The sequence below is a fragment of the Bufo gargarizans genome, chromosome 7 (assembly GCF_014858855.1).
Source record: "Bufo gargarizans isolate SCDJY-AF-19 chromosome 7, ASM1485885v1, whole genome shotgun sequence".
NCBI classification, from domain to species: Eukaryota; Metazoa; Chordata; class Amphibia; order Anura; family Bufonidae; genus Bufo; species Bufo gargarizans.
Window position 1 is genome coordinate 71,987,244 of NC_058086.1, and position 23,676 is coordinate 72,010,919.

At 44.8% G+C, this 23,676-nt stretch overlaps 1 protein-coding gene across 2 annotated transcripts in view; it reads left to right on the forward strand.

Moving 5' to 3' along the window:
* The window catches only part of ATG7 (autophagy related 7), a 270,663-nt gene that overhangs the window by 35,936 nt on the left and 211,051 nt on the right, over positions 1 to 23,676 (forward strand). For both annotated transcript variants that reach the window (XM_044300563.1, XM_044300564.1), the window contains 5 exons: positions 3,295 to 3,411; positions 7,282 to 7,428; positions 10,798 to 10,886; positions 19,948 to 20,069; positions 20,752 to 20,842. In XM_044300563.1, coding sequence (XP_044156498.1) covers positions 3,295 to 3,411; positions 7,282 to 7,428; positions 10,798 to 10,886; positions 19,948 to 20,069; positions 20,752 to 20,842 — 566 coding nt within the window. The remainder of the gene's footprint in view (positions 1 to 3,294; positions 3,412 to 7,281; positions 7,429 to 10,797; positions 10,887 to 19,947; positions 20,070 to 20,751; positions 20,843 to 23,676) is intronic.

Sequence of the window (23,676 nt, forward strand, 5' to 3'; positions counted from 1 at the left end):
GGTCTTCATTGTGAAGGTCCACTTTAGTAGCACCCCCTGCGGGCGCGTACCTCGGTACCTCGCTGGTCACCCAGTCCCCTATTACTGCATCCGCAGTGGAGTACCGGTAATCCCACTCTAGTGCGAGTGTACTGAAGGGGTGATCCTGCGGTGCCTGAAGACGCCAGATGGTGAGTATAAAAGTAGAACTCCTCTGGTTGTAAAGGTACTTCCCATCCACTAAGGTACGCCAGTTTGCCGACTCTCCAGTGTGTGGTGGTGCCCTCGCAAGACCATTAGCACGCCTATGTGGTGCCATGGGTACGTACGCTTTCCCCTTCAGGGGGAGGCTTTCACACACCTTCATATGATGTATCTGGCAGACCTTCCTGGTTGCAAGGTCTCCATTTTCAGCCAGGGTAATTGCACTATCAGCAGGGGCTCTATTCGACACACATTCCTGGATCTGTACCTTCTCCAGTTACTGTCGCTATGACATCATCCTGGTTCTAGTGTGCACCACGTAGCTGTTTTACTCCCTCATCAGGTGAGGTTTTTGTACCATCTCCAGCCCTGTTTGTGCAAACTGTGGTCTATTGGCTTTTGCACGGCTCTTTCTAGTTTTACTGTGGGCTGGGCATCAGGTTCCTCCTTCATGGTACCATCCCCAACTGTGGTTTTCATCCCTCCTTCCTGGTTCCAGTATCCACTTAGAAACCCATTTCTGTCTCCCTCCAGTGGTGTACTTGTACCATCTCCGGGTGTTGTCTCTGTCAACCATCCCAATTGAGGTATGTACCTGGTACCATGGGCCCCCTCCTTTCGGAGGGGTGGGGGGAAGAAGTTGAGCCAGCGGGCATCTATGCATTGTGAGTACTCAATTGTGTGGTACTTTGTCCGTTAGACTCCGTATGTGTGGTATCTCTGCACCAGGCCTTCTCGTTAGTCCCTTCATTTTGTGCTGTATTCGGGTGTGTGCTGGACACTGTCTCGGTCACACCTACCTGGGTACCCAAGCCCTCTCTTTAGCACCTTCTCATTGCCCCTATCCTGGGCATGGTTTTTCTTTGTTGCATGATGCATTAGCTAACAAGACCTCTTGGCCCTGATATGCACCAGGCAACCACATTTCCTCCACCTTGGGCTGGTTGTCAGGTATTATAGTAGGTGTGTCCTTTGACAACCCTAGGACGTACCCTATTTATTGATGGGGTATTTGCACTGTTGTTGCTATCTTTCTGCTTGGTTTCAGACGTGTAGGTGGATGATCCTGGTGGAGTACCTGGATCATCACTGGATGCTCTATACGACATGGATTCGGCGCAATGTGAGCACCAGCTGCTACTGCAGTTCTCGGGTCATCGCTGGACGTCCTCTCTGACATGGCCGTGGAAGGACTGGTAAGCACCATAGACCTGCCTAGGTGGGGTGAGTTTTCCACTGCTAGCCGTATCGGATATAGTCCCTTGTTTTTTTTCCATATCCAGGCATCCTCTGCTGTTGGTACAAACTGATTAGCCTAGTGGCTGTGGAGAAGGTATAGCCCACCTGAACGGAGCCAACACTTTTATTTTGCTAGTGGCAGCTGGGCATATTTTTCTGACTAGCTGCAGAGAAGAGCTATTTAGTGGAGGTGCCAGGTGTCGGATCCCCACAGACCGGATATTGATAACCTATACTGAGGATAGATCAGTAGGTAATTTGCAGGCACCATGATGTAGAGCAGAAGGAGCTGAGCAGATTGATACATTTTTGTGGCAAAAGATTCAGTAAAATTTGTATTTCATTCATTTAAATTCCTGCTCTTTCTGGACTTTGAAGTCCAGGAGGCGGTCCTATCAGTGATTGACAGCTACCTCTGTATACACAGTCATGGGGAAGGCTGGCAATAACTGATAGGACCACCTCCTGGACTTCAAAGCCCAGAAGGAGCAGAGATATACATGAAGGAAATACAAGTTTTACTGAATCTTTTCCCATAAAGCTATATATCAATCTGCTCAGCTCCTCCTGCTCTATAACATGCTGCCTTCAGCTCAGACACCATGTTCGACATGACACATTCCCTTTAACTTTTTACAACTATATATAGGCCTATTATGCTTTTTTCAGCTTTCATTTCTTTGTGCCCTAGAACAGAGAAAATGTATAATTGAATAATCTCTCATACAATGAAGGTGTCTTTTTAATTTTATGCTGATCACAAAAAGCTGTGTTTCCATCTCGTAATGTATTCCGGCTGTTATTTTCCAGATTAAATTGTGACATTTTTAATATGCTCAATGCTGAGGTTCCTCGGAGCCCAGGCTCTTGTACTCCATAAAGGTTATTCCCTGACAAATCACTTCATGCGAGCTTTGATATTTATCTCGGAGCAGTTTTTTCTCCTGTCTCGTCACCTTTCCACAGTCCATATCGGTTTGCCGCATGAAAATATGGGTCGACAAAAGGTGTTTAATGAACTATTGATAAACCGTTTAGATAACCTAAGCGACGTGGCGCAGGAGCTTTAGACCGCTGATTCAAGATGGACGCCACAGTTTGAACCCGCTTACAGAAAAGGTTACGGGCGGATATTTTTAGCAATTGTGCCACGCTGGATGAATATATTTAATGCTTTTACTAGAAAGAATCAAGTTCTTTTTCAGTTGTGATGGTAAATGATAGGTGCTTATTCATTAAGAAATGAATACAAAGAATGTCTCTTAAAAGACCATGACTGGGGGTTAGATCTGGGGTCCTGAATTGATCACACAGGCACAGTGGCCCCATGAACAGAGCTTTTTAATAATATAATGCAGGTCCTCTTCAGACTCTCACTGTGGGTCATCAAGGGGTTAAATGAGTTCCATTCAGTGTCTGTTAGCTGATGACACGGTGGAGCGCTAGACTTGGCTATCTCTATCAGTCCCATAGACTTTGTATGGAGCAGTAGTGTGCATGCTTGACCACTGCCCTATTAAATTGCTTCCATAAGGGGGATCTAAACCCCCTCCCCCCCCCCCCCGTTCTATTGATCAATGGGACCCCCAGCAATCATACATTTATCACCTGGGGTAAGCAGTCAGTGCCCGAGGCAGGCGCAAACCGCGTACATCATGAGGTGCAACCGGGCTAGGGCTACATGACACGTGATCCAGGAAGTGCATGCAACCTAGTTACACTGGGGAGCGCAACGCTGGCCCAGTAGGAATATTTTCAAGGGAAGGACCCAAAAAATTGAGGCTAGCCCCTTTAAGTTTTAGTACATTCAGTATGAACAATGTGAAACTGAAGATTTGACATTTCCATGTGTTATGTTTCATTTTTTGGTAGGATTTGAAGAAGTATCATTTCTATTATTGGTTTTGTTTTCCTGCATTGTGCCTTTCGGATGGCGTAGAAGTGATTAAGCCTCCAGTGTCTATTGGTGAAAAGTTTTCTGAAGCTCAGGTAACTTTCCCTTTTAGGATGGTGGGGGATGGGTGGTGAAGAAAAATGAAACCTATATAAGCTTAAAGTTCAGATATGTTTGTAGTTAAGGGGGTTTTCTGACTTTTTCATACTGATAACCTATGCTCTTGATTAGATCATCAGTATCTGATCGGTGGGGGTCGGACATCCGGGACCTCTGCCGATCAGCTGTTTGAGCAACGCGTCCTTCTCACAGCTTACCCTAGGTCAGTGATGCCACTTTCACCGGTCACGTGGCTTAGGTGCAGCTCACTCCCATTTAAGTGAAATACTAAGCACTGCCAATATAAAATGGATGGCGCTGTGCTTGGTAACCTATAGTAAGGCTGTGATGCCCATCCTCCTCCTCAAACAGCTGAGAATAGGTCACCTTTAAAAGTCAGAAAATCCTTTTAACATAAGGAGGACCTGTCACCTCCCTTGTCTCTTTTGGTAACTTGCATACATCTATTCTTATGACTCAATTTAGTGCCGTTCCTCTGTTATTCACAGTAGAGGCTTTTGAATTGTATTCGCAATCTGTTATGAAGGTCTAGATGGGTGTTACCAGTCAGGGGTGCGCCCCTGCACAGTCTGACACTGACAGCACTGATCTGAAGAATGTGAGACTTGGCAGGGAAACCCATGCAACATGGGGAGTAGAGTTGTTGCGATACCAAATTTTTTATTCGGTTTCGATACCATGAAAAAGTATTGCGATACTCGATACCATTCGATACCACGCAAAAAAAATAAACAAAAAAAGCCACGTGCATTCCTCATTTTTATTTTATTTTTTCTGTTCCGGCATTCACCACCTAGATTTTTTTTTATATTTTAATAGTTTGGACTTTTCTGACGTGGCGACGTAATATGTTTATTATTTATATATTTTATATGTGAAATTGGGAAAAGGGGGTGATTTATACTTCATATTTTAGTTTTTTTTTTTTTTTTTTTTTTTACACTTTTTATTTAATAACTATTTCCCCTCCTTAGGGGCTAGAACCTGGGATCTTTCATCCCTTTTCCTATTCAGCCTGATGGATCTCTATCAGGGTGAATAGGACTTCACACTGTCCCTGCTGCTCTGTGCTTTGTGCACACAGCATCAGGGATGTTACCATGGCAACCAGGGCTTCTGTAGCGTCCTGGCTGCCATGGTAACCGATCGGAGCCCCAGCATTACACTGCTGGGGCTCCGATCAGAAGCTGCCACTGCACCACCAATGAGGGGAGGGGAGAGGTCCCTGATTTTAATACTGGGGGGTTGAGATGGGCCGGCGCACTGTGCCACCAATGATTTTAATGGGTTGGGGGGCACACTGCACCACCAATGATAATTACCCCTTTATACAGGAGGCGGGTACTGGCAGATCAGCGGCAGTTAACTGCCGCTGATCGCAGCTCCCTGTCAGGGGCAGGGTGCCGGCAATGCGATTCTGCTGCCAGCACCCGCCTCCTGTATGTGTTAAAGACTGACTACTATATGGGACTCCAGACTTTCACTATCAGGCCACACAGAGCGGCGCCCAGCGATGTCCCAGCACTCACCATTAGTCCTGGGCGCCGCTCCGTTCGCCTGCAGTGCTCCATTACTGTCTCCTCTCCTGCTCCACATGCTGCTGATTACTATCGGAGCGATGGGAGGAGACATCAGCTTCACTAGTGGGCGTTCCTTCTCCCTGGCTGTAGCGCTGTCCAATCGCAGCGCAGGGAAAAGGAACGCCCACTAGTGAAGCTGATGTCTCCTCCCATCGCTCCGATAGTAATCAGCAGCATGTGGAGCAGGAGAGGAGACAGTAATGGAGCACTGCAGGCGAACGGAGCGGCGCCCAGGACTAATGGTGAGTGCAGAGACATCGCTGGGCGCCGCTCTGTGTGGAAATAAACCTATCATTGGTGGCGCAGTGCGCCCGCCCCTCCTCCGCCCCTCTCTTCTCATTGCCGCCTTTCCTCCGTGGTGCCGCCCCTCCTCCGCCCCTCTCTTCTCATTGCCGCCCCTCTCTCTTCTCATTGCCGCCCTTCTCTTCTCATTGCCGCCCCTCTCTTCTCATTGGTGGCAGCGGCAGCAGCACAGGGGGGAGGGAGGACAGCTCCCTTCTCCCCGTGCTGCTGAGAGAACATGAGCGCGCCGATAGCAGCGCGCTCATGTTCAGAGATACTAGACTGCGCAGAAGCGCAGCCCAGTATCGAAAAAACGGAAATCCCGGTATCGTATCGATACCGGGACAAAAGTATCGATTGGGTATCGAAATTTCGATACCCGCAACAACCCTAATGGGGAGAACATACAAACTCCATGCAAGACCCCAGCACTGCTAACCACTGAGCCACCGTGCTGCCCCTGCATGCACGCTGTCCGGTCAAAAGCCAGCACTTATAACGAAAAGCGATTGGATCGCTGTTGGATCCCATTGTAGTCAATAGGACCAGCAATCCGGCTATGCCATATACGGTGAGCCCTGGTGAGCTATCTCTATATACACACCTAGAAAGAGAATGCTATCAGTCACTGAGAACACCTACCATGTACAACTGAAGTCAGCAGAAATATAAATGTATAAATTACACGTTTTGCTGAATCTTTTCCCCGTAAACTAGACCTCAGTCTGCTCAGCTCCTCCTGCTCTATAACCTGCTGGCTGCAGATTGCATCTTGTACTGACAGGTCTTCTTTATGACCCCTTTGCACAAGCTGACAATCGGGGTGATTTTTGGGAAGGAATGTGCCTAGGTAAATTAAATCCCAATAATTGCCATGTGTAAAAGTGCCTCCGGTCACCTGATGTGCAAGCAAACGCTCATCCATCAGGTGAAAGCATTGTTGATGTGGACACAAACATCATTTTTGGGCAGCAGATTGTCTTTTGCTCTGTGATCTGCTGCCGAGAAGCAATGACTCTGTACAGGGTGGAGTATTCACAGCAGTGATTGCTCATCCCATACAGAGGAGAGGATTGCTGCATGTAAACGCGGCTCTCACCTCCGCCCACCATCAGACAATCATCAGCTGGCAATGTTTTTAATGTCACTCTGTGTATTCTGCTACCTGTCCTGGCTCTTTAACTTCCTCCATTGTTTGGACCATTAGCATGGCAAACAGCTTGGCTTGATTTTCACAACAGCCAGAGAGGGAAGGGGATGTGTGACTTTGTACATACTGATTACACTAAGGCTTGTTTCACATCTGCGAGAAGCCCGCTGACGATGTCTGGATCAGGCACTGCCGAATGCTACCTGATAACCGCCTGCCCTATTGACTATAATGGAGACTGGCAGAGATCAGGCCGCAACCCGGCAAACATGCCGAGAATCAGCCGGTCGAGTAATTGCAGGATCTCTGCTGTTCTTTATTATAGTTAATGGGGCTGAACGGAATTCTGACGGCTCCGGCCTTAGTGCAATGCTCTACTGCAGACATCTTTGTCTAGGCCTATCAAGAGAACAATACCACAGTCACGTGGGCGGTGTAGAGCGCTGTTCTGGGTGCTATTTACTAGTACCCCCCTCTAAAACCACCCAGAACAGCGCTATACTCTGCCCACTTAAACCTTTAACGTTACCAGGCTCCCTGCTAGGCGCAATTCACAGTCTAGTATAGTTTTGTAAAAAAACAGGCCTTGCCCTGCGCATATGTGTTTTGAGGTCCGCAAAACGCGGATACTGGCCGTGTGCATTCTGCATTTTGCGGACTGCACATGGCCAGCGCTATATAGAAAATGCCTATCCTTGTCCGCGATTGCAGACAAGAATAGGACATGCTCTATATTTTTTGCGGGTCGCGGAATGGACCAGCGGATGCTGTTCTCTCGGTGACGTTATCGGCACATGTATTTCAGTAGCAGTGATTTTGTTTTTCTTCCATAGGTAATCGCATTTCAGAAAGCCTATGATGATTTCTGTCAAGCAGAAGGAGGCGTTCCACAACCTTACTTCTTAATCCGTTACACGGGGGATACTTTCTCAATGTCTCCTTTGCTGAAATTCCAGGAATTCTATACGGATGAGGACAAGGTAAATAAGCAGGTGTCATTAAATTGTACCTAATGCAGTAATCGTATGGATTAATGCAAATCGCAAAGTTTATTGTACATATACATAAAGGAATAAAAGAATAAAAGGTAAAAAAGTTTGATATAAATTATATCACTTAATTGCTATTTTTTAAAAACAAAATTTCACACAGTATTGCACTTATAGTGGCATGATAAGTGCAATACTGTGTGAAATTGTTTTTTAAAAATAGCAATCAAGTGATATCATTTATATCAAACTTTTTTACCTTTTATTCCTTTTATGTATATGTACAATAAACTTTGCGATTTGCAGTTAATCCATAGGGTCCCATATGTTGAGTGTGCCAGTCTTCCAGTACCATACGTTACTTTTGCATTCTTGAAGGGTGAATCATTTTAGACTAGAGCACCTCTCTGTGGATGTGAGGGGGTGAGCTATTTCCCACATTACAATCCAGGTGCAGTAATCACCTGGGGATAAAGGAATCCTCAGAGTTAGGCCTCATGCACACGACCGTTCCATTTTCTGCGGTCCGCAAACCGCGGATCCGCAAAAAACAGAAGCTGCCAGTGTGCCTTCAGTTTCAATGGGTCCGCAAATCCGGAGATGTGGAACGGAACCACGGAATGGAACACTACGGAGTGCTTTCTGAGGTTCCGTGCTTCCGCACCACAAAAAGATAAAGCTAGCTCTATCTTTTTGCGTAACGGAGGGATCGCGGACCCATTCAAGTGAATGGGGCTGCAATCCTTATGCGGCTGCCACACGGTAGGTGCCCGTGCTTAGCGGACCGCAATTTGCGGTCCACAGCACGGCCCCGTCCTTACATGTGAGAACAAGCCCTTAGGCTACATGCACACAACTTTGTGTGTTTTGTGGTCCGCAAATCGCGGATCTGCAAAACACGGATGCCAATTTGCAGAACGGCGCGGACAGCCTTTAATATAACTGCCTATTCTTGTCCGCAAAGCGCGGACAAGAATAGTACAGGTTATATTTTTTGGGTGGACCACGGAACGGAGCATCGGATGCAGACAGCACACGGCGTGCTATCCGCACCTTTTGCGGCCCCATTGAAGTGAATGGGTCCGCATACAAGCTGCAAAAACTGCGGCTCGGATGCGGACCAAAACAATAGTCATGTGCATGAGGCCTTAGAAGGGGTGGTGTCTTGCACACAGAAGCCTAGAGTGGTTTTGTGTGGTCTGAGCCGGGAGGGCTATGAGACCATAAGGCTGGGTTTAGCCTAAGGTTTGGGGGGGTCCAGCGACGCCTAAGGAAGAGGGTCGCACGGTCAGCGCTGGGAAGACTTCTAGACCACTATCCTCCAAGAGACACTGGTGTGGAAGCAGCCTGGAGGCTGCTGGAGGTTGGGCTGGGAAAGCCGCATCTGATCACTGGTGTGAACTGTATATGTTATTTGTGTAATAGGTAGTGCCTAGACGGGCAGGTGTTTTTTTCTTTTGCTTTGTTTATGCTGGTGTGCCACAATAAAGCGCTGTTCGGACACTAAAACCCTTGTCTGAGGAAGAAATCTGTGCTTGAAAACCCCTGAGAGAAAGCGATCCCTCACAACATGTAAAGTAAAAAGTCCCACATTTCATCCCCTCTTCTCCGGTAGACATAGTAGTCCCCCACCTCTTCCCTGTAGCCTTTCAACATGCCGCCTCCAGCTTAGGGTTGCATTGGGTATCGATACTTTTTCAATACTTTCAACCATTTCAAGCCCTGGCTGGTTCAAAACTAACATTAGTAGCAGGTCTAACAGAGAAAACAGCGTGCACTACCCAGCGCTCACCATGTTCTGATCAGCAGCCACACTCTGTCACGTATCTCTATAGATGTCCACAGTGCTGACCCTCATGATGTCCTTGTACTGTGCAGTATTAGAGGGGATGCGTCCTGCTTTCCAGGAACTTCTAAGTGCCACTTACTCAATGGTGAAATGTGATCTTCGGAGAGCCGCTGACATGCACACAAACCTGGGTCATTATGGTAGCCTCCCCACAGCATAACATACAGAGAGTATAGGACCTGGACGGACATCAGTGATATCTGCCCCAGAGACAGATGAACATAAACTGCAGAGTGCTCCACCGGCATGCTCTGTCATTCGTGAGAACAGCTGCGCGCAGAGCGGGATCAGCTACATTTTTTTTGTTCATTTCAGTGTCAGGACTCAACTGGGAGCAACCTTTGGGCAAACACAGCGGTGGTCTGCACCAGCGGCTTGTCGCTGGCACATCAGAGGTTAACAGCTCTGGGGGGAGCGCACAGTATATCATTATCCGGTGTACAGCCAACAGGTGCTGGGTGACAGCCATCACTGTGCTCATAAGGGGTTCACCCAGCTCCAGACCTGCAATGGATCATAAATCTGTATTATGTACTTCCACCTCCTTTCTCCTCCAGCTCTGCTTGTTGTCAGTATGCACTGTAAGTCTGGCATTCGATTCATGAACTAGGTGGCTTAAGGTGAACAAAACTATAACACAACGGTGCAGGACAGACAAAGTTTTGCAAAGTGACGATTTTGGTATCGAGGATCGTGATCCTTTACTCGGTATCGAAATCAAAGTTCAAATTCCGGCATCGTGACAACCCTACCCCAGCCAGCCTTTCACTTTAAAGGGAACCTGTCACCGGGATTTTGTGTATAGAGCTGAGGACATGGGCTGCTAGATCGCCGCTAGTACCCAGTCCCCATAGCTCTGTGTGCTTTTATTGTGTCAAAACAAAACGATTCTATAGATATGTAAATGAACCTTAGATGAGTCCTGTCTCCTCCATGCTTGAGAGATGAGTCCAGCCTTCTCTGACTCTGAGCCCAGCACCGCCCCGCATCCTCCGAATCTCCTCCTTGCTCCCCGAAGTCACAAAGCTAGAGCGCCGTAATCTCGCGATGCGTGAGCTAGCGCATGCGCAGTTCGTTCCCTGAGGCTGATGCCAGCACAGGGAAGGAACACTATACCGACACCGCGAATGCGAGATTACGGCTCTCTAGCTTTGTGACGTCGGGGAGCAAGGAGGAGATTCGGAGGATGCGGGGCGGTGCTGGTCTCCGGAAACGTTAGTAGCCTCATTTACATATCTATAAAATCGTTTTTTTACACAATAAGAGCTATGGGGGCTGGATATTGCGGAAGTGCTAGCGGCCATCTAGAAGCCCATGTCCTCAGGTCTATACAGGTGACAGGTTCCCTTTAAGTAGTCAAAGAGATCCTCACCGGGTCTGTCCCTCTGGGTGAGGTTCTCTGTGTCTAAGTGCCATTGTAATATACAACTACTACTTGATACTTTTCTCTATCTTAACTGCAGTGATTTGCTTGCTGGACCTAAAGCTCTCCTTGTCCCTTTTTCCCTTAGGTAACGCTTGGAGTATATGACCCATGCACTTTGGCCCAGTACCCTGGATGGCCTCTGAGGAATGTCTTGGTGCTGGCAGCTTCACACTGGTACTGTTATCCTAACACCAATGTTAGCGCTGAGTTTTGAAATACTATTGGTAACTGAAATAGGGATGACCATAGTCTGATTGCAAATTATCCGTAGGGCAATAAGTCAAACAAAAAACAGACCAGCTATTGCAGGTGGCTGAGGCACTCATTCGAGCACTGCGGCCTCTTCTTCAGTCTGTAATGTCACCTCCATTGGTCACATGGCCTTTGTGAAGCTCAATTCCCATGTAAAGGACTTGGCCCATCTCATACATTGATGGCATATTGCTAGGATGTGCCACCAATATTAAATAGATGTGAGTCCCACCTCTGAGACCTGCATATATCTCTTGATTGGGGCCCCCAAAGTGAACAAGGGCGCACTGCACAAGCACGGCCATTTGCTTTTATGGGAGTGCTGAAAATAGCTGAGCGCTAGTTCGGCTATTTCCGAATTTCCTATACAGGTGAATGGAGAGGTGGTGGCGCTTGCACCGGGAGCTCTCTATTCACTTCTGTGGGAGTTCCGGAAGCGGGCTTACATTTAGAACTGGTGCTGGATGCGCCAAAGTTATGGAGAGGCCTCTGCGCCTCTTCATAACTTTGGCAGGTCCACCGCCAGTTTAGGGCTTTATTAAGACTGGCATCTAAAACGCCAGTCTTAATAAATGTGCCCCATTGTTCGATTCTGCAACCAATAAAGCCTCTTTTAATGGGCATCTGTCAGCAGATTTGCACCTATGACACTGGCTGACCTGTAACATGTGCGCTTGGCAGCTGAATGCATCTGTGTTGGTCCCATGTTCATATGTGTCCACATTGCTAAGATAAATGATGTTTTAATACATGCAAATGAGCCTCTAGGAGCAACAGGGGTGTAGCCGTTACACGTAGAGGCTCTGCTCTCTCTGCACCTGCTGCATACTCTGCTCTGATTGTCAGTGACAGGCAGGTGTGATGACATTTTCACTGTCTGGCCCTGTCAATCAAAATGCAGAGGGCACAGCAGTTGCAAAAAAGCTGAGCTTCTAGGTGTAACGGCAACTCCCCCGTTGCTCCTAAAGGGTCATTTGCATATATTAAAACTTCACTTTTCTCATTAATGCAGGCACTAATGAACATGGGACCAACACAGATGCCTTTAGCTGCCAAGCGCACATGTAACAGGTCAGCCAGTGTCATAGGTGCAAATCTGCTGACAGATGCCCTTTAAATATCCTTTGTGTTGGGTGACCTGCAGAGCTGCATCTTTTTCTTTGAATTTACACTTAGCAGCAGAACTGTGCAAGCTCTGAACAAAACAAGGATTATTTCTCGGAAATGGCCAATTATTGACCTTCTTGACATTTATTGACATTCTTTGCTGTTAATGAAGTAGAGCTGAAAGTGCCAGAGTCTGCTTAATGTGGCTCCATAGCATTGTTTTTGTATTGCTGGAGCAGAACTCTTCTGCGTGTGGCAGTAAAAGTAGGATTGTGTTTTATTTCCAATTATCTTGATGCATATGAATGTATGTAGATATGTAGGCCTTAATGTGAAAGTTCTTTCCACTTAAAGGACTTCTGCCTCCCATTTCTGAAGTTTAACCCTGTCACTGCCAGGGTTTTTTGCACTACTGCTAGCCAGGACAATTTTCTCACCTTTTGGCCTCCCGCACACGACCGTTCCGTTTTTTGCGGTCCGCAAATTTCGGATCCGCAAAACACGGAAGCCGCTCGTGTGCCTTCCGCAATTTGCGGAACGGAACAGGCGGCCCATTGTAAAAATGCCTATTCTTGTCCGTAAAACATTCAAGAGTAGGACATGTTATATTTTTTTTGCGGGGCCACGGAACGGAGCAATGGATGCGGACAGCATACGGAGTGCTGTCCGCATCTTTTGCGGCCCCATTGAAGTGAATGGGTCCGCACCCAAGCCGCAAGAACTGCGGCTCGGATGCGGACCAGAACAACGGTCGTGTGCATGAGGCCTTTGACAGATAAAAAAATCTGTGAATCCTGTCATCTGACCTCTCAAGTGTAGCTCTTATGCCTGATACCCTGACCTCATAAACACTTAGTATATCTCAATTGTTATTAAACTGCTAAGAATATGGCTTAAATAATAAGGTTAGGAGATCAGAGATGAGAGCTACACATGAGCTGTCAGAGGACAAGATTCAAAGAAAACAGACTATGACAGCTTGCAAATGGACTGTTTTTTAACCCTGTATCTCAGAAATGGCTGAACATTTTTAATAAAGACCAACTGAAAAAAAAAATTTTTAGTCCAAAAGGAGTGCAATGCAATTTTGCAGAATTGCCTCCAAAAGTGTACGTAGCCTTTTAAAGAAATGCAAAAAAAAAAAAACTGAGGTCACCAACAATCTTTTGTATGCAAATATTGGGCTTATATAAGTATATAATTTTTCATCCCCATATACATACTTTAATCCTAATTTAAAATTATCTATCCCTAAACCTAATATAATGTGTTAACTAAGGTCATTTTCACACAGGTGTAATGCAGGTGCTTTATTGCTCCTGTATCATGAACACATTGGCATGTATGTGTCCTACTGCACCAGTCTATTAACCCCTTCAGCCACCATGATGTACCTGTATGGAGCAGGCTGCTGCACTGAGCCCGCTCCGCTCCAGCATCTGTGAGGTTAGGCAGATCCGATTGGAGCCCCCTCATTGAAATTGCGGGCCTGGGACCAGCTGGAGGTTCCCAGGCATGTCATGGTAAACTGCCTGCTAAGCTGTGCACAAGGCACAGCTCAGCAGGTAGCATGCCAGAATCCCATTCACCATAATAGATTTCTATTATGGTGAATAGGACAAATGGTCAAAGATTCCAGGTTCTAGATCCCTAAGGGGACTAAAAGTGATTTAAAAAAGTTGTTTAAAAATTAAAAAAAATTAAAACATAAAAAATATTAAATCACCCCATTTCCCAATTTTACATATAAACATATATAAATAATAAAAAAAGGCATCACTCTATCTGAAAATGTCGTAACTATTAAAATATAAAAAAATGTATTGCATTGTGTACACTAACAGAAAAAAAAAACCATGTGATTCACCTTTTTTTGGTCACCTTATCCCCCCCCAAAAAAGTTGACTAACTGATCAAAAAGTTGCATGCACCCCAAAAATGGTACCAATAAAAACTACAGTTAATCCCACAAAAGCCCTCATACAGCTCTTGTGGACAAAAATATGAAAACTTTATGGATGTCAGAAAATGACAATGCAAAGAAAATAGATATTTTTTTCCAAAGGTTTTAATTTTTTTAAAAGTAGTAAAACAAAAAAAAGCTATACAAATTTGCTATCGTCGTAATTTTACTGAGCTGCAGAATAAGGATGTCACATTTAGCGTACAGTCAACGCTGTAATATCAAAACCTAAAAAACCTTGTGTTTCCAGTACAAGACATGGTAAATTGAATAGTGGCATTAAAAAATACAACTAATCCCGCAAAAAATAAGCTCTCATTTGGCTACATGAACTGAAAATTTAAAGGGAACCTGTCACCGGGATTTTGTGTATAGAGCTGAGGACATTGGCTGCTAGATGGCCGCTAGCACATCCGCAATACCCAGTCCCCATAGCTCTGTGTGCTTTTATTGTGTCAAAAAAACTATTTTATACATATGCAAATTAACCCGAGAGGAGTCCTGTCCCTGACTAATCTCACATACAGGACTCAGGTTAATTTGTATATGTATCAAATCGTTTTTTTTTTACACAATAAAAGCACACAGAGCTATGGGGACTGGGTATTGCGGATGTGCTAGCGGCCATCTAGCAACCCATGTCCTCAGCTCTATACACAAAATCCCCTTGACAGGTTCCCTTTAAAACCTTATGGCTATTGAAATGTGGGGAGGAAAAAACTAATATAGGCCCGCTACTTAAGGGGTTAATATCAAAATATTTGTTTTAATTGAGGGGTTTACTTAGACTATAATATTGATGGCCTATATTTGGTATACATCATAAATGTTTGGTTTCTTGGGGAACCCCCTGGAGAAGCTTCATTGATCAGTATAAAGAGCAGGAAAGCCCCATTGCCTCTGTGCTTCAGACCTGTAAAGGGAAATCTGTTCACTCTGAACTAGACAAAGCGGTGTATAGTGTAAGTGATGACTAGACCGATTCTGTAATTTTAAAGAGGCTCACCAGGATGAACCCTATTAAACCAGACGTACTGGCTGGTAGATCTCATCATGCTGATAAAAACTGTACCTTTCTTTTGTCTGTATGCTAAACAGCTGGAGAGATATATGCGCTTTTATGAAAATGAGCAGTTCGAGGCGGGGCTGAATCGTCTAAGCACTGCTTTGTAACCACCCCTGTGCTCTGCACACTCCCCCCGCCCTTGGTTGACAGGGCTAGACATCCGACTGAGGGCAGAGCTGTGTCCTAGCATCTACATACCATCTACACTATGTACTATAGCTTCACCTCACTGAGATCTGCTCAGAAAGGTAATCTACATATCACTGCTTTATTCACAAGCACAATATATGATTATAGACCCCAGTATAATACGTGTTAGCCTATAAGCATGGAAAAAACATGAATCTCTATGTGGTAAGGCTATAGCTTGGTGGCATAGTGGTCTACCTTGTATGTGGACATCCCTTTTTCAAGTCCCATGAGAGAAATATGTTTTCTTTCTATTATTTTTTTTATTTGAAACCATATTAAAAGGCTATACCATAATAAATCATATATAATAATAATTTTAATGATAATAAGGCCTTCCTATATTGAGAATAGTGTGTTTTTTTTGTGGTTTTTTTTAATTTATTTTTTGCTAGGACTTATCACTTGCTTATTTACAGACACAATGTATAATGTGTTATAAAGAAGCCAGATATATTTATTAGCTTTTTTAAAAAATATTATTCTTAATATGATAAGGATATAGACCAGGGATCAGCAACCTCCTGTACTCCAGCTTTTCTGAAACTACAACTCCCCAAATCCTTACACTTCTATAGGAGTTGCAAGAACAGCAGAGTAAGTATGCATGCTGGGAGTTGTAGTTTCAGAGCAGCAGGAGTGCCGAAGGTTGCTGATCCCTGATATAGACTTTTCTTATGGGATAAGTGTAGAAGAAAAAAATATCAGAAGAAAAAAAAACGTTAAAATCTCTCCTAAGATTCAAACCAGGGATCTCTACATACAAAACGAATAGCTTAACCTCTAAGCTTTAGCCTTACCACATAGATTCATGGTTTTTCCATGCTTATAGGCTAACACACATTACTGTCTATTCATATATCGTGCAGTGATATGTAGATTAGCTTTCTGAGCAGATCTTAGTGTGGTAAAGCTATAGTACATAGTGTATATGATATGTAGATGCTAGGACACAGCTCTGCCCTCAGCCTGATGTCTAGTCCTGTCAATTAAGGGGAGGTGTAGTGCGCAGAGCACAGGGGGTTTACAGAGCAGTGCTCAGAATATTAAGCCCCGCCTCTTGGTGCTCAAATTGCTTATTTGCATATGAAAAAACGCTGATATCTCTGCAGCCATTTAACATATAGACAAGAGAAAGGTATAGTTTTAATCAGCATGATGAGCCCTGTCAGCCAGTATGTTTAAAGGGAACCTGTCACCGGGATTTTGTGTATAGAGCTGAAGACATGGGTTGCTAGATGGCCGCTGGCACATCCTCAATACCCAGTCCCCATAGCTCTGTGTGCTTTTATTGTGTAAAAAAAACTATTTGATACATATGCAAATTACCCTGAGATGAGTCCTGTCCCTGACTCATCTCACATACAGGACTCATCTCAGGGTAATTTGCATATGTATCAAATAGTTGTTTTTTTTACACAATAAAAGCACACAGAGCTATGGGGACTGGGTATTGCGGATGTGCTAGCGGCCATCTAGCAACCCATGTCTTCAGCTCTATACACAAAATCCCGGTGACAGGTTCCCTTTAATGGTTTAATAGGGTTGATCCTGGTGACAGAGCCTCTTAAATCTTCAACTTGCATTTCGACACAGTGCACCATCAAACCAGCAGTAAAATGCACTGAGAGGACTCCTGAGCTCACACGCATAATGGAGAGGACTTAAAGAAGAGTCCTCCCGAAGTATTTCACTGGTTGCTGGTTTGTGGGAGCACGGCATCAGAATGCAAGTGAATATGAAGATGAAAATGACATGACCGGACTCGGCGTCACTTCCACCATACACCGCTTACTCTAGTTATAGAGGGTTTTGGAGCTGACAGATTTCCTTTCATGTGCTGCTTATTGATGTGTCTGGATAACATTTTGGGATTAGATTGGCTTTCTATAGTAATTCAGTATATTTTCCACTTTGTCTCCACAAGTCTAATTATCTAATAAGAGCTCTGCTCACATTATGTCAATACACTTTCCTGCTGCTCGTTTTGTAATGCTAATTGCTCATTAGTTTGTGTGAAGAGCGTTCTCGCGTGTTTTAATCGTTACTGATTCTCAAAGGAAGAATCAATATCTGACCGTAGTCAGCCCTCATTGGAAACTCGGGGGGGGGGGGGGGAGAGTTGTTTAGTGAGCTTCTCACACTGGGGTGCGTTTAGGTGCCCTTGTATCTGCCCATGATGAGAAAACACTGTGGGCACCACGATCAGTCTATTTTTGACCTTTAGCTCAGCACGGCTAAAAGTTTATTAGTTTACGAAATGAAAATCGCCATTGACTGTTACGTCTCCTAACTTGGAATCATCAAGAGGCAGGGGTGGACTGGAAACTTTAAAGTGGCCCTGAAAAAAATCCTAAAAGTGGCCCCATGTTGTAGGCAAGTCTTTATTCACAGAAAGCGAGCAACGCAAGTAGGCAGGGGCAATAGAATTAGTCGGGGCCAGCAATATCTTAGTGCACCACAAAATACCGCCCCAGCAGAACCAAATGCCAAAGTGCAGCACAAAATGCTGCTGCCCCCTCCGCAGTACTCAGCTGTATCAGTGTTCCAAGGACGACTATGCCGTTGAATTCAGGAGGGCACCAGCGGCTGCCAGCCAAGTGCATATGCGTAGGTATCTGCTGCTTCTGATTGCATCAGATCGTTATGTACCCAGCCTACGGCCTTCTGTTTATTGGCCCACCAGGCATTTTAGTGGCTGTGGCCAGTCTGCCCCTGTCGAGGGCAAAAAGTAACCACATTCAATAAAGGTACCTTTACACAAGGCGATTATCATTTAAATTATCGTTAAATTGAGCGAAACTGCAAGGTTATCGAGCAATGTGAAAGCAATGAACGATAGCGAGACAACCAAAAATCGGTAGATTTCTCATTGGTTCCATGGTTTGTGTGCGCACAAAAATCTTCATTGGGCATTAACAATTCTATCCGTGTAAACAGGAATCGTTCACCGCACGCAGGAATACAGATGATTACACCAGGGATGTGTTTAAGCACACCACTCAAGTTATCGCTTTGTGTAAATGCAACAGTCTGCTTTACAAATGATGAACTATGCAATCAAAATTGCAATTTTGTGAACGATGATCGGCGCGTCATTGTTGAAACGTTCGCTACACCAAGAAACGACTAGTTCGTCGCTCTGTCGTACCAATCATCTTCTCGTGTAAAGGTACCTTAAAGGCGTCACTCCTGGTCCCTGCACGTTCGCCGCTGCATTTCCCCATCAAAACATCCGTCGATGTGGGGCGTGATGCTAGGTAGTCTCGTCCCTGTCGAAGCCTGCTATTAGGTGTTCCCTAACCCGGCGGCTGTGTGGGGACCAGGAGCAACCTGGGTGCCGGGGAGTGGGGTATGAATAATCTATATGAGGGGCCCAGGCATTGGGGGACATGTTTTATAGTTTGGATAACCCCTTTAACTTGCTGCTTCTTAGGGTAGAAGTAGGCAACTGTGAACACCAGGTATTGTCAAACTGAGCTTTTATTTCTGCAATGTGTTCTGGAGCAGAACTTTCTTCTACCCCAGCCCAGGGCAAGCGTTATGCCTACATGGTTGTTGTGTGTGCCGCACAACATTAGGTAGGCAGCTGTCTTTTTATATCTAACCATTGGTGATCCCATGCAGCACTCTCCTTTTTGCTTGTAAGGTCCCAACTTGGGATGTGGTATACATTGTGCTGTGCATGCCATGGCCAACTTTTTGTATTGTGTTTTTTTTTCAGGTTTCTAGTTCTCCCCTCTCACGGTGTCTGCTAAAAGGTAGCCATACAGTAACAGTCTACCTCCTCCCGTACCTGCAACAGGATCCTCATATAGGATGAATGATCAATGATAGACCCTTTACGTTGACTTTAACAGGCTCCCTATAGCCAGGCAGCTCCATATGCCGTGACCTTCACAACACCCAATGTATAATCCTAGCCACATCCATGCCCCTATGTACAATGACAGCCATCCCCTCCATGCTCCTGTCTCCTACTGTACCACTCAGTGCCCCCTACTGGTTGATTACATATCTCTTTTCCAGACCACTGGACCATTTGAGACTGAGTGGTATGAGATGGGGGATAACTTAGTGGAACAGCACCCAAACATTGTTCTTATCAGCCTGTATGGATTCATTTGCATAAGAACTGCCCCGTTTCCCCATTAAATACATGTAGACCCGTAAACTTTCCACTTAAAACAAGCAGGTTTACACAAGGCTTTTCCCTTTAATAATGCGCATTTGCAGCCTGTCGGTCAAGAGCGTTGCAGTTGGTCAACTACCGGATGGTATAAACCTTCCTTTTATTACCACTGCTAATACACTAATATTATCACATACGTTACCCAATGACCCACCATGTATCTTCCTTGTATCATTCTTCTCATTTATAAAAAAAAAAAAAATGAAATCTTTCCCTTTAATCATTTCCGAATTTCAATCCTGCGCCTGGAATCATCTGATTAATAGAGGCGATTAAGCACCTGTCTCAATGGCGTAGCATTTTCATGAAAGTAATTAAACTAAAATAAATGTTAAATGAGGTTTTTTTCAAAAAAAAAAATCTCAAGCTATTAAGGATATCACAAGCTATTAAGGTGAAGATGTGAGTTCGTTTATTATCCATCCTGCTGGGCTCCTCTCTCTGATTTCCTCCATTTCATTCACAGGGGCAGCCGGGTACAGTCCATTGAAGTCATTTGCCTCAGAGACCGAACTCTACAGGGGGAAAGGGACATAAAGCACAGCATCAGCTTTGAAATTAAGTTGCCGCCAGTGGCACAGAGCCAAGGTAGCCCGCTTTTCATCCTGGACGTTATTTCTCTTTTAATTAAAATTTCAATTGAAAATTGATTTCTTGTGCATTGCAAGATGAAAGGACCTCCAGAATTTATTTTAGGTTCTGTTTTATCATTGATGCATTTACTGTGGATTTGGTCTGGGATACAGTGAGTTTCGATGTGCAGTCCTGTGCTGGTATGAACTTACTGCTCCTTGTTTTGTGGTGTGCCTCTGGGAGTTGACACGCCAATAATTCGAAGGGTATTCAATAGTCTTTGCCAGATTACAGTTTTACGCCTCAAAGCTTTCTCCTTTTGTACTTTTCCGGGAATGCATTTTCATTTTTTGAATCTAGTCACAAGTTCTGTTTTGCTGGAGCTTGTAACATGTCATGTTAGGCGATGTAAGGTCATGGCTCAAATTGCAAAGTACAGCTGTCCAGGGCCAGCTTTACATACCCCCTTATGGTGATATGGTGCTCAATAGTATTTCCATATGGTATCCGAATAAAATTGTCAGATAGTTGTAAAATAACAAACAATTGTGGCACATCTTCAGCTGGAGAACATGTGTGTAAAGTGTATGATTTGTAAATGTTATGGTGTGAACCAATAAATTGACTATTTTGATAGTGGCCGGTCTTTATGACAAATGATTTATAATATTACAATTTCTTAAATGTTTTCTTTCAGTTTGCCCAAAAGCTGTTGGATGGGAAAAAAACCAAAAAGGTGGGATGGGTCCCCGAATGGTGAACCTGAGTGAATGTATGGACCCCAAGAGGTAAATCAGGGTAATTGTCTGGACTGATCATCCATAGGGGTAATGTGATTATCATGTTGGAACTTAAGGGCCCTTAACACGGGCCGAAAATTGAACACATTATCGACAACAAGCGTTACTAGTGATGCTCCTTTGCGATGATCATGCGCTGTAAATGCACCGCCGATTACCCGATGAACGAGCAATGTGCTCTGTCATCAGGTAATTGTATGACAGTATGGGGAGGAGCGATGGCATAAGCGATCTCTCCTCCCCATACTGTGGAGGAAGGTCGCTGCGTGTAAATGCATTGGTCTCTTCCGCTAGCGATCGCTTCCTTCTCGACAATCTGCTAGATCGTCGTCCCCTGTAAAGGGACCTTTAGGAAATCACATTTAGCATGTAAACCGTTATTACAAGGCACTTACTAAAGGCTTGTGATTGTCCATATTGTATTAACTTTGTGTACATGATAAATGCCATTTCCTAAAGTGAGGCAAATCCTTTATTAGTTTTCTTATCTCCATATGGTACCTCTGCGGGATATACCATAAATATCTGAGAGATGCGATTCCCACCTCTGAGATCCACACTTACACTCCTCAACATTGAAATTGTAACACCAAGCTGTATGGTTAATGCATATCAAATAGGTTGCTAAATTCAGCAAATTATTAAATTTTCTAGCACCTAGCTCCAATCTGTGGCATGCTTGGGGGGCGGGGAGAGGCATAGAAGGCTGATGAAACCTTAAAACCAGATCAAGTAGTGTGGAATGATTGTGCGATGCCTCATGTTCATTGACGTGCCAGTTATCACCACTTTTGGCAAACTGAGAGGGACAGAATCCTTGAACTGAGAGACGTTGATTTATCACTCTGGCAGATCACGAAGTAAGCGTCAAGTCTGGTCAAAGTTTTGCGTCCCGTCGGTTAAGAGAACATCAACAAACTGGAAATAACAGCAAGAGGTGCACTGGAGTACAGATGGATCATCTGATTAGAAGAATGCTGTGTAGTGATCTATTCTGTACTGCAAGTGAAATTGGATGTCACATCCCAAGACTAAGGCGGCAACAGTATCTACACAAACCGTCATAAGACATTTTCACGACATTGGGCTAGGAGCCAGATGTCCAACTACAGGTGCTACATTGATCTCACATAAGAGATCTATCCTCTTCTGTGATGAGTGCTGCTTTTGTCTCAGATGAGGTGATAGTCTGAGATTAGTCTGGAGACCATAAGGGCAACTCCATGAAGAGGTCTTTACAAGGGAACGTCACACCAGTCCTACTTTCAGGATCATGTTGTAGGGTGGCAGCAGATCTTGATGATTTGCGTGTCCAAGTGCATTCAACGTGGCACAACAATTAATAACCTTATTGATAGCATGCCAAGGCGAGTCTTTTTCTCTGTGTGGAGATTTTTTTTTGAGTATTGTTTCCATTTTTTACCATTTGTATATCATTAACATGTCTATTGATTCTGTGATTTCCATCATTACACAACTTTTCCTTCTTGGTGTTGAGATTTCAGTGTTGAAGGGTGTATGTCTCCAAAAAGGTTCCACCTCATAAGGTGGCCATCACTTTATTCATTGCCTGTCTGTATGCATCTCATCAGATGGGAAAGGAGTTGGACAGCCCCCGTTCTCAACCTGCCGGTCAGCAGTCCTGCAGTAGCTCCAACGCTGGAACTGCACAGCTCCGTCTGTTGTGCACTATACGGAGCTTGTAACTGCAGCGTGGCTCACATTCACATCAATGGGAGGAGCGCTGCAGTAACCAGCTTCATCCACTGCACAATAGATTGAGCTCTTTCCAGTGCAGACTTCCCCTTTAAAGGGAACCTGTCACCGGGATTTTGTGTATAGAGCTGAGGACATGGGTTGCAAGATCACCCCTAGCACATCCGCAATACCCAGTCCCTATATCTCTGTGTGCTTTTTTGTGTCAAAAAATCGATTTGATACATATGCAAATTACCCTGAGATGAGTCCTGTGTGTGAGATGAGTCAGGGACAGGAGTCATCTCAGGTTAATTTGCATATGTATCAAATCGTTTTTTTGACACAATAAAAGCACACAGAGCTATGGGGACTGGGTATTGTGGATGTGCTAGCGGCCATCTAGCAACCCATGTCCTCAGCTCCATACACAAAATCCCAGTGACAGGTTCCCTTTAAGGGGTTAAACCTGTTCCCATAAAAAACACAGTTGTAAATAGATAAATGTGGTGCTTTTATGTAGTTTTTTCACATGTATTTTCTGCAGTTTTTTCCAGCGCAGTAGTGCTACTAATCAGATTTCATCTACATCTTTGTATAGAATTTAATTAAAAATGTGCATTAGATGGTTCCAGTATTACCCATTAACTGAAATGTTTCTCTTTTCTCGCCCATTTTCCTTGGGGGACACAGACCTTGGGTATAGCTCAGCTCCCTAGGAGGCGTGACACTAAGTAAAACTGTTAAGCCCCTCCTCCATCAGCTATACCCTCAGCCTGGAGATAGAGGCTACCAGTTTTAGCTTAGTGTCCAAGGAGGCAAGACACTCCCTGCTACTGCAGGGCTGTTTTCTCCTTGTTATTTTTACTTTTTCTTCTAATTTTGTTATTTTATTTTTTCCTAGGGATACCAGAGACTCATTTGACCTCTCTGCTCTCCCGGGGTTGAGCTGCGCCAGTGCCAACTTATCTGCACTGCTGCCTCCCCCACAGAAGCAATAGGAGGATCTGGGCAGCAATGGCTCCCCTACATCCCGCCAGCTAGGGGGTCGCCCGCACGCCAAGCCCCTCTTCCAGCTTCCTGCCACTGCGGTGCCAGTGGCTGAAGGGGCGACCCTGCTGGAAAGG